A 15,962-nucleotide genomic window follows, 5' to 3' on the forward strand; every position below is an offset into this window, starting at 1 on the left:
GTGGGCTCCCTGGTGGTAGTTGACGGACCGACATCGTGTTGTTCTCAGACAATCCTCCACACAATCCAGAATACTGTATTATTTATCATAGGACGTTATCATCCTTCTCACCAGTTTGTGACCATATTGTAGCATTGAGTAGCCATGTTTCAGATCCGTCTTACAAACAAGAGGCCCATGGGGCCACATCGCTCACCTGAACAACAACGGGCGTTCAAAAGATAGTGTGCCATATGGTCCCTCGGTAGAATAACAAAAAAATAAATATTGTAAAGTATTCGAATTTTACACTTATTTTTGCATACACGTAATCTTTGACATTGTACCTTCATGAAATACTATTTTTTACCAGAATAAGAACATCCTACGCAAGATATAAAACTAAACATTTGATAGGGCTACACTGTTAAGCTGTTGACTTCCAATTCCCTATATTTTCGTTCTGCCCCCCCCCCCCCCCACACTTTGTAAAGCGATCAAAATATATGAGAGCATATAGGTACATTTTTTTCATCAACTACTTACTAGTTATTGTATTTTAAAAAAAATATAACAGTTATTGTTTTTTACTTAAAAAATCCTACATGTATAGATGTGAAGTAGAAAATTGAACCTCAATGTGCTCAATTCCTCAAATTAAAAACATTCAAAAATTGTATTTAATTAAATGCCTGTTATTTACGCGTACAATCCAGGATAATTTTCCGCTGTGATATTTTCTTAGGAATAGCGATAATTACTTTATCCCTGCAACATAAATGTGTCAGAACTATGGAAACTGGTTTAAAGATGTCGTTTTTATATACTGGTGTCTGAAATACTACAAAAATTGATGTAGATTTTACATTATTTATTGTTTAAAGAGGGGGCCCTATAGAGTAGGTATATACAAAATATCATTCTTTTATTTTGTTTGTACAAGTATTTAACATCGCCTAGGTTTGAGTCATATTTTGTTCACATGAATTTATAACATTCAGCTTAAGATTTTTAACTTGGTATTTCCTATTCAGCATTTAAAATGGAAAAATAGAATGGCCTAAGATTTCCAATTTTTTTTTCACTCAAGACCAGTTCACTGGTATTTGAGGTTCAAAATCAGTTTATACAAATGTACACAAGCACAGTCAATGATCACATGTACAGTAAGCGTAATAATGACGAAAAAAGGTTAAGTTTACAATACAATAAATTGTTAACGTTGGTTTCGGGAAGAACAGACTTTGAAAATTTTCTTAATTAATATTGACAATTTTTTAACTTTTTTAATCTTTAGTTTTTAAGATATGTGTACATACATGTACATAGAATTGTGAGCAAATCTCTGTATCTTGCTTATAATTCGAAGCTTGCCACATTTATATTTCTATAAATCAGTAAATTCTATATTCACATATGTAACTAAAAAGTATATTTGCGTATATGTCCCAGAACTGCTGTTTGTCAATAACATATCTTAGATAAATTTCGCCACGATCATTTGTTTCGTTCATATCTCTTTTCAGGAAGTCCGGCAGAGTTGAACCATCATGAAATCTCCAAATACCTTCACCGTCTTCTTCAGCCTGAATCCATATGTTGTTATTTGTAGTCTTATCAATGTAACCTATTTAAGATATGAAAAGAACAGAAAATTTGACAAATTTGACTTGCACACCTAATTATGATATTGAATTGACATTTAGGTTATGGTAAAAATCAACATATTAAGCTCTCGTTGTCAATTATTAAAACATTCATTATTATTTTTTAAAACTAGTGCGACAACATTGTTCAAGTATATAAGGAATCATTCTTTGAGTATTATGAGGTGAAAATTTCGGTCGGGGCTTAATCAAATCCAATAAAGCCCAAAGGGCTTTATGATTGATTTGATCACTTCATAATATTTAAAGAATAATTCCTTATTACTTATATCTATATAATTTTAAGCCATCGTACGATTAAATATTTAGATATAAATAAACAAACCCCGCTGGCGCCTCAATTTGGCGTCATTTGTATTATGGGTTATATAGTGCAAAATCGATACGCAGTGTTATCACACGCAAAGACACTGGAAAATGTAAATTTATGCATTTAACATTTAACCGCTTCATTTATGCCTAATATATAACCAATCGGTACACTCCTTTGATATTCGAATAAAACAATACTTTTTTCAAGCTTTTATTTGCACTGATTTCTTAGTTTTATTAAACTTTTCTTTTCTACAACTAGCTTTTCGTTAAATTTTATTGATTGATTTCTTGCATTCACATATTTTCTCCCTTTTTACCGATATTGAATATGTAGAAGCAAAGTACGATGTACATTATGTATAAAGAAATTGATTTTTGTTTAATGTTAATTGTGACACTTGAGAGACTGTTTACGTTAGTATATTTTGACATTCAAACCAACCGTGTAGAAAAACCTTCAAATTAATTATGATAATTGGCTTCAAAAATATGACATACCATCGATAAATTTCAAGAAGATATTCTTCAATGGTTCGGTGTCTAGCTTAATCAAATTCCCATCATCCTCTTGGCAGTCGAGAGTTGCGTTAGGATAATATGTAGGCGTGTCAACAAATCGCAGACAAGTTTTGGTGACATTTGACGCCGCTTCCTTGTACCCAACTGGACATGCTACAAGTATTAAAAAAAGTAGAAAATTTTTCCATTAGTGGGTCAATAAAACATCAAAGGGGTTTGGCCTGGCTCTACCACCAACCTTTTCTCACAGGAAACCTTTTTCTCAAATTCATATTTAAGAAAGTCGAAGTTTTATAAAGTTCCCCTCCCTCCATTCCTCACTTTTTGGGAGCATATAAAATGTAAGTGGAAAACAGTAAGATAACAATTCATTCAATGTTAAAGTGGGTCTTCTGTCGAGACTGACTTAAAAATGTCATGATTTGCAAAGTTGCCTTTTTTATTATGAGTCTTTCCCCTACCCTACTCTCAAAAAGATACTACAGACCATACGTGCCTGCATGAATATTAGGCAAAATTAGTATAATTTTGTAGAAAAAAAAATCAAACTTTTCTAAATCGGACTTTATTCGCCTATTAAAAAATTTAGTAGCTTGCATTTTAAATAAATCAACGCCTTTGCTTCTATGAATTCTTTTGAATAATTAGAAGTCTCGAACTAATTAATTAAGAACATGCTATTAAATTAAATTTGACATTTTAATGAATTATTTTTTTAAAATTCCAATTACTTTTTGCTATTGCAACATGAATGGGAAATATTCCAACAAAATCAATCTAATTTAAAAAAAAAAGTTTGCCATACTTTTTAAGGTGCAGTTTAAATCCATCCTCCAAGATCCGTTGGATCTACACACAAAGAACTCAGACCCTTGTTGGTTGAAGCCGAGAGCGCATCTGATATGAATTCCTCTTGCTATTCCTATGGCATCCCATTCTTGTATATCTTCCATTGAGAAACCTTCGTTACTTGGAATTCCACAATCTAAAAAAAACCAGACACACATTATCTAGAATGTAACAGCAATCTAGAATAATAGAGACACATCAGCTATAATGTAACTTCGACATTGTCCCCAGATTGAGAACAGAAAACATACAATTTGTTGTACATACATTTGAAAAAAAAATCTTATATCTCTTTGTCATGCTGCTACTCGTGTGAGAATGTGCTATATCTAAAGCTTATATCTAAAGTTCTTTTCATGTGATTGTTCTTTAAGGTGGAATAACACATCTTCACAAAATGGCTGACCGCTGATCAAATCGTCATTTCGTATTATTAAAAGGATTTTATACACCGAAACATGTAACTCTATTCATAGCCGAGTGGATACAGTGTCGGTCTTGTGATCCGTACACTCCGAGTTTGAATCCCGCAGAGGCCTTTGTTGTTACTTACTGGAAAAATTATTTTAGATATTCATTTTTTATCCCCAAATTTCTCGCTTATTTGACATTTGTACAGTTTATGTATCATCATAACTTTCATTATCAAAAACTTTCCTGTTAATTTGAGTGACCTTTTCCAAGTGTGTTATTCCACCTTAGCTCGCATTTTAAACATTGTTTTTAAATTCACTCATTCTTTGTATTAAACATAATACCCTTATGTGGTTGCTAACTTCAGTAGGCTCACATACAAATAACCATAAATTGCAAACATAGTACTTGTTGATATGTGCCAACACGTATCAGCGTCAAATAAATTTGAAACTCAGAATCCTATGAGTTCAAAATGTTAAGGTACAACATGCATGCAACACTAATCTGTATTCTATTTCTTTCACCATTACTGTTACACTTGTTTTCAAATCAAGAAAATAGTACATGCACATATATCATTAAAGTTGAAATAAAATAATACAGCGAGAATGTGTGAAATGATTTGGTGCATTATGCATCGGAAATCTTGTATCCTTAAAATGAATTACATTAAAAATCCTGGACCAATTTCTTTAACAGAAGCAAATGGTAAACATGTTATTTTATAACGCAAGTAATTATAGCATTGAATCCCTCATTCATGTTATTAGACTACTAGTAATTATTGATACTTTTTACCATCACATTTCTACGATGTCTGAATTTAAATGTGTCTTTAAATCTTAATCATCAAATATAAACAATTGACTTGTGTTAAGGAGGCTGGGTGATTAACATATCACTCATCAGATCCTCCTCAAAATTGTACAACGAATTTTGTCAAAAACTCATATTTCGTAGAAAAAAACCCATCAATATCATTTCTCTTAAAAAGTTTAAACATTTTCGTTTATATCTATGCAAAGGTCGTCTTATTTAGGATGTAATATGTAATCCAAAAATGGCCTCGACGATCTAGAAATTATTTATTTTCTGTTCAATGGAAAATATTTAAAATATTGTCAAAATCTCGTTTAAGACTATCCCATTAGCGGTAAAGATTTAACATCAAGAAAACTGAGATAGAATGTAAAAAATGGGTCAAACCTGACAGGACGCATGTATACTGTCCAAAAGGTTGAGAGATGCACTTTTCATTGAGGGAACAATTTGACACAGAACAGGCTCCAGCAATACCCTGTAAATGATATCAAATACTTTAAAAGATTAGAGTTAATTTATTGACACTACAAAAACTGTATCATTGACAGATCAACCAAACAACGTGTCAATAATGATACCACACTACTCTCCAAAAGTGTTGCGCTTTATCTCTCCTTTGCTTTATATCTTACACAGTTCGAAATGGTTGTGCTTAAAAACATTTTTTATTACATATGCATGCCAATTCAATTCATTGTTCCAAGTAAATTTCAAGATATACCCAGTCATATAGGATATATTTGCCCCTAAAGATTCCCTTGAAAAGCGCAATTTAAAATTTTAAATTAATTACAATTTAAAGCTAACCTTGTCCCAGTCTTCTATATCACTGTATATCCAGCCAGACTTCTTCATATACAGATCAGGTACAGTTGTCCTGTCTTCAAAGTTGGTCTGACAGAAGTGGGCTCCCTGGTGGTAGTTGACGGACCGACATCGTGTTGTTCTCAAACAATCTTCCACACAATGCAGAATACTGTATTTATCATACGACGTTATCATCCTTCTCTCAAGTTTGTGACCATATTGTAGCATTGAGTAGCCATGTTTCAGATCCGTCTTACAAAAAAGGGCGAGGAAGAAAAACAAAAACAGTCGCAAGACCCAGGATCGAACAAAATATAGTGTCATGACTTGATATGCAGTTTCATCGACAATAACACTAGTCCCTATTACTCCGTCGTTTTATAACAAAATGCAAAATAAAAAAAAAAATTCCAAAAATATTTCAAAACATCGTTTTCCAATAACTGTTTTGTTATTCATGAAGCAGTTTTGTATGCGTTAATATGACACGATGAAAGTGAATTAAAACTGCTTATATTTTTGCATCATTTCTTTATGGTCATTTATGAGACACTCTCGGGACACCATTTGTGTTTGTAACATGTATGTGTTGAAATATTAATCATGCCCTTACTTCAATTCAAAAACAAAATATAAAACTGAAGCGATGGTTATGTGGAGCAAAAATACAATGTGTATATTAGTAAGACAATAGACAATAGTCTTTTAAAATTAAAAAAAATTAAATTAAAATATCAAATTATCACGTCTTAAGTGTTTATAAAGGCATTGTCATTTTCACATTTTGTTTTTTTTTTCATTAAATGTTTAGAAAGCTTAATTTACATTTTCTAACCCTAAACTTGGTAGTCAATATTTGAGTTACATGTACATTTCCCAATAAACTATAAAATGTTTTTGCAGAGTAACTGCTGACATTTTTTGTATTTCAAACCGTGTGAGTTGGTGACCGTACGCTTTACCAGAATTTAACCTAGTAAGTAATTATTCTTAACTGAATTAAAAACTAACGTTTATTTTCGATAAACCAGCCCAGAATAGTAAAAAAAAGACAATAAGGTGTTGGACACGTTTTTGCGGAGAGTTTACATCAAAATAAAAACTTGCAATAAAATAATATTGAATGATTACGTAAAGCGTAAACATATTTCCAGGGAAATTTTTTAGGGTATCCATAGAAATTGTGATTTGAAAAATTTGCAAAAAATAAAAAAATACTATATGCCAACTCATTTCTTAAATGCGCCATTATTGTTTTCATGGATAGAACTTTACAGAACGTGGTAGTCGAAAACGCAGGTTGACAGATTAACGTCATGGCGGACGGGGTATGACAAATTTATCAAGCAATGCGGATACATATCTTTGATCGGACATTTCTGGTTAATGCAGAAAGTTATTAAATAAAATGGACCAAACAGATGTGATTTTAGTTTTGATGGAAATGTCTTTACGGAATGGGTCCCCTCCAAACCCGGGAAGTTTAGGGCGAGTTAATCATTGGGCAGATATATTGGTATTTTTAGGATAATAACTTTGGTTGAAAATGTATATAAATATGCGTACAATTTCCAAAATTACACACATGTACCACGTCAGATTGGTAGTAAACTTTGTACATCAATTTGCGAACCATGAACAAATTTTAGTGTACGTGTACTTGTAACAACTGTATATAAATGAATGATGTATGCATAAAATTTGGAGGTTAAATTTGAAGGGAGTAGGGGGAGGGTGTTAGTTGACAGTCTTTTAACTGATATTCAGTGATAAAGATTACAGTGAAAACTGCCCACAGAACAACATTTTGAAATGAGATAAGACGCACTATACACTCCCTCTCTGATTTAAAATAAAATAAGAGTTTGTAACTTTTTTCCAGTCACCTGCAACAACAAAAATTAAGGCCATTTACATATATCTGTAACCAATTTTTGTTGAGATTTTCATCACTGTCCACTCCTTTACAAATTATGACGCTTTTATTAATTTTAAGAAAAATTTCGGACACAGTTCTCACCGAATGAAGAAAAAAACTTGGTTCAACATATTAAGCATATTGCATATTGTACATATTAATGTACAATTATATAATTTCCAGCATACATTTCAGGCATACATTAATGTGAATTAGTAGTGTTTATTCCTGTGTTTGCACCGGATATCATTTAGTATTTATATTATTTTCGGTATATCTCTATCAGATAGTAAAATTATTGACGTTTCCACATTTTTTTTTTAGTTTTTTTTTTTGTTTTTGTTTTTGTTTTTGTTTTTTTGTTTGTTTGTTTTTTTTTTTTTTGGGGGGGGGGGGGGGGCTTCGTAAAATTATGCAAACCCCGATTTTTCCTCAGCTGTGCGTCAATTTCGTCATGTAAGAGCTGTATTGAACTCTACTTACAAATTTGATTTGCATAGTGTTAACGTTATCACATACAAAGACTTTGGGTGTAAATATTTCATGATAAATGACATCACAATAAAGCGAACAATAATATAATAAATTAATAATAATGTATAATATTATGTCTCCTGTCAGTTTGTCGGTACATATTCAATACTCATTATTATCGCATAGTATAAAAAAGATTTATATAGCGTAAGTATAGCGTAAGCATACTATGCCGAAATAGAGCACGTCAAATGTTTTCAACGAAAATCTAACAAGGGCCGACAGCGGGATTCGAACTCACGACGCTAAAATCATTCCAGCGTTACCGCTACGCTTTATTATTAGATAATACAAAATGACGGTATTGATATATATAAAACTTAGATATATACACGATTGACATCAAGCAATTAAAATTATTAATCTTTCCAAAAGCACATTATTGACGGTAATTTTAAGGTTAAAGTTTCTGATAAACTTATGAACAAATTGAATGAACATTTTTCAAAGAAATTCTACATGATAATCACAAAAACGCTTTTTTTAAATGACGCTTGATAAAGAATGCAGAAGAAAAAAATTCAATTAGATTTCGTCAGCTTAACATTTCGAGTTTTGACTTTTTATTGTACAACAACTTGTTGATTAAATAGACAATCAAATAAATTGATGAATTTCAAAAAAAAAAAAAAAAATAAAACGCTTGGTTTTCCAGTGGTTATTTTTAATGACCAGTCAACACTCAAACGTCATAGCTATTCAACAGTCGGCATAATGATAACAATAGTGTTGTGTTGTACATGTACTATGCCCTAATAGTAGTCAGGATTTGATACATAGTGCACTAGCCTCCGGCTCAATCGTGCTGTTATTTTTTTAGTATCTACATCAAGAACAAAGTTTTAAACAAACCAATATTAATTACAATCTTAATAAATTTCTTAATCCATGAAAATTGACCGGGAGATTTGATTATTCACTGTGAAAAGAGTTCTGCATTATAAATAAATGACAAATTAAAAATATCAGGCCAAAAGCTCAAATAAATTCAAAATTGACGCACAAATTAAAACAAAAATCTCATATTTCGGTTTTATCTAATAAATAATTCAAAACCTCCTGAGAAAATGTATTGATTGTTTGAGGATAACTTGTTCTCTAAACTTTTCCTGTGATCTTAAATTTCGTCATTTCCAGTACCGCTGATATGACTGATTAATGTGATGTGATACAGATCACTTCAAGTCTATGAGGAGCTCTCATCAATAATCATTTGAAACAGACATCCAAGAGACAAGCACGTCAACAAAATATCATACATATTAAAGGACTGATTTATTGGGACAAACAAGTTTTCGTACTGATGGAGAATAATTTCAATTTGTAAAAAATGAATGTTTTTGATCAACGAACAACAAAAGAATAATTATTTGTCAACTTCAAAATATTTGGCCTGTGTTGATTCTCTCATTAAAAACATAAATGATAGCATGCAAAAAGCCCTTTTCTACATTACTCATCATTTAAGCAGTAATTTGTGTACCTAGATCTTTTAATTTGTCCAAGTCGTTTTCACCATTTCCGTACCACTCGTCTTTTTTTCTATTAATTTGATACCCAAGTTCGAAAACGTATGGCACATGCAGAATACACAAATGTCTTTAATACTCTACTATCTCAATAATGTTGAGTAACCTGCCGCACTTGTGTTTGTTATGTCAGTCTTATTACTTAACATCCTACCCACCCCTCAATCTGTGACTTCGTATTTCGCCGTTTATACAGTCACCATATTCATTTTTTCTGAGAATTTGCTTTATCTGCTATCCTTGCCTATCAGTTATTACACTAAACTAAACTGTTTTCTAAAGTTGATAAATGGATCATTGTAAGGAAGAACTTTTAATGTAAACACAATACACACAATGTTAAACGGGAAATTATTTACCTAATACATGTAAATGTTTCCTCGTTATATTACGTTTTCTTTTTTCAATTATAGCACCATTCATATATCAAATGACCCTAAACTGTCCTTATACATTCAGGTAACACAACCGAGATTATTGATTTTATTTCGCTATTAAACGACATGACCTTGGTCTAACTTCCTTTAATTCATAGGGAAGTTTTCCTTTATCAATAACCACATTGACGGCTTTTAAAACGCCACTCATTGCTTTATTTTGGTGACTTTGGTGAAGTTTACATATAATTGCCGACAAAAGGTAAAACATTTTTCTGTGTTGTTATATTGTAAATTAAGAACCATACACCCTTTCTGTGACACCGCCTTTATTTCATTATTATTTTTCCCCCATTTTGTTTTGTTTTTGGTTTGTTTTTTTTTTTTGGTTTTTTTTTTGGGGGGGGGGTGTTTTTTGATACCTTTATTACATCAACAAACAGATAGATATACAGTTCATTTAGTACACATTCACATAATTATGATAAAGAAATCTATTAAGTTGATGGCAAAAAGAGGTAAATTAATGGATTTGTTCAGTATGAATGACTATGTCCGTGTATGAACAGTATAATCACAAAACAAGTTTTTTGTCGTTCTTTCGCCTTTTTTTGAAAAATAGATCTCACTTTAAAAAAAGTATGCATAATAACAGTGTTTTATCAAAGTAGAGGACTTTCCGAGAAGACCTGTTCAACGTAACAAGAAATCAGAACCCCCATGAATATGTTTTGAGTATAAAACAACATATCGGTCCTCTGAATACAGTGTTAGTTATCCAGATTCAATCAAGGGTTTAAGGGGATTTACCCCGGGCTGTGTTCCATACACCTTATGACCGAAGGCCGAGGGCTGTATGAAATCGATAAATTCTCGCAAACCCTTGAATGGAGCTGAATAACGAATTTATTTCCTTACTTAACCTAATGGATATGTTTCCTATGTACAATCAACGGGGTAGTGCACTTTCAAGACATGCTATTTATGCATTTAAAAATGCATTGTGACGACACTTTGTTTACGGCCGGTTCAAGTCGGGTGTACGGAAATTAACATTAATCTTGCTAGCCAATCAAATCTCCTGTTAATAGGTACATAGGCCAAAATAAAGAAATCAATAGAGTATTGATAGCGGGTTGAGTAATTTTCCCCCATTGATCGGTGCTTTAAAAGCAAGCAAAGCTCGCCGACGCCCAGCGCCGATGAGCAAAGCGAGCTCTGAAATTCAGTGCGCGCGAAAAGATCGAAATAAACATACAGATTCATTAAGAACATTTTTGGGGCATCATCCCATAATGCTTTCTTAAGCTTCCTCCAGTAGTCTATGCCAAAAACTGTCTAACTCGCAATTTACGGTTCTTTTAGGTTAGAAAACACGTTCTAATGTTTGTCGTCACAGTGATATCGCGCCATATTTACCGCCATAAATTTACAGGTGAATCAAAGATATGTGATTCGTGTTTTCTGATAACTATCAAATATCACATAGTTGACACTGATGCGAGATATTGCAATGTATTGATTATATTTACATCTTTTATTCTTCCTGCGCTTGTATCAACGGTGGCACCGTAAAGCATGTTAAAACTTGTACATTATATAAATAGTGCCTGTTTGGGAGGGTAACAGTTGAAATTGACTCCGCTTCGCGTCGGTTGACAATGGTTTTCTCGGGGTGTCAATTTCAAGTGTTATCCTCCCAAACAGGCACTATTTATTTTGTTATACTGAATGTCTTAATTTTAAAGAAAACATCACTGCTTTTAGATAGGAATAACTTGAATTCTAAGGCAAACCGTACGCGCATGATTTTCGCACATGTAGCAATTCGTACTGTTACCCGTTGCTAAGTGCGTTGCTAACGCTGAGGGTTATAGAACAGATTATGAACTGCGTCTAAGCCAATCAGATTTCAGTATTTAACATGAAAGTATAACAACATCGATTATTGCATTGTATTGTTTATATTCACGTCTTCCTTTTAACAAATTAATGAATTGTCCATTAGCGGAAAGTGACTAAATAAAGAATAATCTACACCACTACATTCGACAAAATAAAATAACTTAATTCAAAAATTGAGTAGAACTAATCATGTATACGTTATGGAGGCATATCTCTGCCCCTTGTGTGCAAGTTATTTTTCTATCAAATATGTCGACATGCAAGATAGATATGTTGACATGCAAGATAATTATGTCGACATGCAACATAACTATGTTGACATGCAAGAAAATTGCAGTTAGAGAAGAATTATAAACCTATAATTTTGGTGAAAAACATAAAGATCTGGTCTATAAAATCATAAGTTCAGTTTTCCTGTCAGGTGTGTGGGAGTAAAAATGATAATATTGAATAGTTATAACCTTTTTTTTTTAACTTTTATTTGTTTCTTTACCGGTAATAGTGCTGATAAACGGCAAATCTAAAATGCTAGCCGTTGATTGATTTTTAGGGAACTGAAAGCGATTGCTTTTATCGAATTTCATTAAATGTAAACAACATTTAATAGGGTTTATCATCTCTGGATAAACCAGGTTATTTTAAGCATAGGTGTTATGTTAATGTTTCAAGATCCATAACTCTTGTTAACTGTCATTGTTGCAAGATCCATAACTCTTGTTTAATACAACTATATAACTGGGCATGCGCGGTTGCTACTTCCTTTTCCTGCTCAATCCAAAGTTGATAGGTGGCACAAATTCATCTTAGAAAAAATATACAGTGCATCCAAAGTTGAAGAGGTAAATTATGAATTTAATTTGAATAAATTGCTTTTAAAACATAAAAATATTAATTTTGCCGTTAATTTAAGCATTATTAATTCAAAAAAAAAAAAAAAAAAAAAAAAAAAAAACCACGTCTGCATCATTTCAGATAAACATTTTAAAGGAAACAGGATATTAAAAAATTGTAGTATAACTAGAAATTTATTTTAGCCTAATAATATTTCTTCAAATTTCTTATTTCAAGAGATGTTGAGAGCTAGCAAAGTTAGGACGTCAAAGTCCAAGAGCCCTTATGCCAGACCTCCCACGAGGGGAGCGGTTGTAGCCTCCCGGGCGTCTACACGGATGCCAAATGTGACTTCGTCCTCCAGCGGTCCTTCCACAGTTGCAGTTACCGAGTCTACAGGTAGAATATATGATAGAAGCCAAAGTTTGCCAGTCCCTGTAGTACAACCAACTGTACAACCTGTTCCAGACCGGGCAAGGGCCCCATCGGATCAGACGGTCGAGCCTTCAGTAGCAGGATCTAGCACCAATACAGGTACAGATTGTTTGTTCGACATTGAAAACCCCACACCTTTCCATAGTGTAGTATCGTCACTTGGGGCTCATGTACCCATAGCATTGAAAGAAAAGATATGGAATAACGATTATATTGCACTTAACAAGTTGTTAATGAAAGAACCTGCATCAGATATTCAGCACCATATTGTATATAATGATGGGGCGATTCAGGTCAAACCAAAATACAAAGATGAAACAATAGTGTCCATTTCACAATGGACAGATGCTTTTCTAATTTTTGCTTCGATTTATTGTGCCAAGCATTCTTCGCAAGCTGTTCATTTATTTCGATACATGGCTACAATTAGGAAAGGCGCAGAGCGTTCACCAAATTCTTGTAACTGGAGGGAATACGATGTTCAATTTAGGTTGAAAAAATCAATTGATTCCAGTCTCAGCTGGGGTTCAGTTGATGCAGAATTATGGCTGTTTTACATGCAGCCGGTAGTCCAAAATAACATTCCAACCCCTACAAAGCAGTTTGAATGCTATTCTTACAATTTTCAGGGAGTATGTGAAAAACAAAACTGTAGGTTCTTGCATATTTGTGTTAAGTGTAATGGTTCACATCCTTCTTTGAATTATAGATATTCCAAGAATAACAGTACGGGTAAACAATACCCCCCAGTTAAGCCCGCATCACAGCAATTCCGCCCTAGATTCCCACAGAGATCATTCCGCCCAATTACACAATAAATTATGTCAATTGGGATCTACTCCAATAAAAGTTAATAATCTTCACAAGTTAGTTAGAAGTTATCCAGACAGAAAAGTTGCACACTTATTAGCACAGGGTTTTGAGGGAGGATTTTTATTAAACTATCATGGCCCTAGAATTAAGGTTGAGTTTAGGAATATGAAGTCTGCGATTCAACACTCTAATGAATTGGCAGAAAAGATTAAGAAGGAAATAGATCTTGGTAGAGTTTTAGGTCCTTTTTCAGCCCCACCAATATCAAATTTAAAATGTAACCCAGTTGGTTTATTACCAAAAAAGCAAGGTGGATGGCGTATGATTACAAACTTGACCCATCCATTTGGAGAGAGTGTTAATGATTACATTGATCAGCAATTTTGTTCCGTCAACTACTCTTCATTTGATGATGCAATTAACATAATTCAAACAAAGGGACAAGGGGCCCTCATGGCAAAAATGGATATTTCTAGTGCTTTTAGGCTTTTACCAATAAGTCCAAGAGAATTTTGTCTGCTTGGTTTCAAGTTTGATAAATCATATTACATAGACAAGTGTTTACCAATGGGATGTTCTGTGTCTTGTTCATTGTTTGAAAAATTTTCCTCTTTTTTACATTGGGAATTGGAGAAGAGGTCACAAAAGGATGGGATCGTACATTACTTAGATGATTTTTTATTTGTGGGATCAGCTGACTCTAGTGATTGCACAGGTTTGATGCATCAATTTCTAGAACTGTGTGAATATTTGGGAGTTCCAATTGCACCAGATAAAACTCAAGGTCCATCTAACTGCTTAGAATTTTTAGGACTGGGAATTGATTCTGTGCAAGGTACAATTTTTGTTCCAAAAGAAAAAGTGGATGAGTTGTTGGGCAAGATTAAGTATGTCCTTGGCAGTAAAAAGTAACAAAGAAAGAATTGGAATCATTAGTGGGTTCATTGGCATTTGTAGTAAAAGCGTTGCCTGCGGGTAGAGCATTTTGTAGGAGAATTTATGGGGCACTGCAAGGTATTGCTAGACCTTTCCATTTTATTAGGGCATCAAATGAAATAAAGTTAGATCTTCAAATGTGGGTTGTATTTCTAGAAAATTTTAATGGATTTACAAAATTTTCAACTGACTGGTCTATGGATGATACATTTGAATTTTATACAGACAGTTCAGGAGCTTATGGGTGTGGTGTTGTATTTGGTGATGAATGGAGTTGGTTAGCTTGGCCAGTAGATTGGTCACAGGACATAAAGAAAGATATTACTTTTCTGGAACTTGTCCCAATAGTGTTAGGAATTTTTATCTGGGCAGACAAACTAGCTTGTAATAAATTACTATTGCATGTTGATAATTTAGCACTTGTTCATATAATTAACAACAAAACATCACAAAATAAGAGAGTCATGATTTTGTTGGGAGCCTTAGTTCTCAAAACTTTGCAGAAAAGCATACAAATTAAATGTCAGCATATTCCAGGTGTTAAGAACAATAAAGCAGATGCTATTTCTCGTTTTCAGTTTTGGAAGTTTCATTAGCTGGCTCCTGGGGCGCAGCCTTATCCTTGTCCAGTTCCTACACAATTTTTGCAAATTATTCATCAATTGTAGAGGATCTAGTAGAAGCTAGTATTTCTGAGAATACAAACAAAGTTTATAAGCAAAGCATTCAAGCATTTTTCAAATATAGGGTAGATAAGTCTCTACAACAATTGTGGCCACCTCCTATCGACCATGTTATCAATTTTATTGCATACATGTATGAACGTAATTGTGCATTTTCAACTGTTAAGTGTTATCTGTCAGGTTTGAGTTTTTTCATAAATGTTCATGGTTGGACAAATCCAGTGGAATCGTTTTTGATTAAGAAATTGCTCAGTGGATACAAAAGGTCTACATTAACTAGCGATATTAGAAGGCCTATAACATTACAAATGCTCCTCAGTATCATAGATACTTTGCCTCAAGTAACATATTCAACATACGAGGCAATGCTATTTCAATGTGCATATTTGTTGGCATTTTTTGCTTTGCTTAGAGTTAGTGAGGTGGTGTCCTTTCAGTCAGATTGTGTACAGCTATTGCAGGACCAGGTTATTATCCTTATCAAAAGCTCCAAGACGGATCAATTGTATCAAGGCTCGTCAGTGAAAGTTCTAACGCATGCCCAGTCACTAATTTTGTTTTTATTATTGCAGAAATTTCTTGTTGTGAGGCATACTGTAAGATCAAATAAATTTTTCGTGCATTAC

The 15,962-nt window shown here is 33.1% G+C and overlaps 1 protein-coding gene across 1 annotated transcript; it reads right to left on the reverse strand.

Annotated features, from left to right (window-relative positions):
- Window positions 1–941: 941 nt before the first annotated feature.
- Window positions 942–5,699, reverse strand: LOC128171661 (uncharacterized). Its single transcript, XM_052837440.1, has 5 exons — window positions 5,376–5,699; window positions 4,953–5,043; window positions 3,286–3,465; window positions 2,460–2,633; window positions 942–1,606 (listed from the first exon to the last, which is right to left on the reverse strand). Exons 1-5 carry the CDS (start codon window positions 5,697–5,699, stop codon window positions 1,374–1,376), a joined length of 1,002 nt encoding a protein of 333 aa, XP_052693400.1. The 3' UTR covers window positions 942–1,373.
- Between the last annotated feature and the right edge of the window lie 10,263 nt (window positions 5,700–15,962).

Source organism: Crassostrea angulata, chromosome 2, assembly GCF_025612915.1.
Source record: "Crassostrea angulata isolate pt1a10 chromosome 2, ASM2561291v2, whole genome shotgun sequence".
Taxonomy (NCBI): Eukaryota; Metazoa; Mollusca; class Bivalvia; order Ostreida; family Ostreidae; genus Magallana; species Magallana angulata.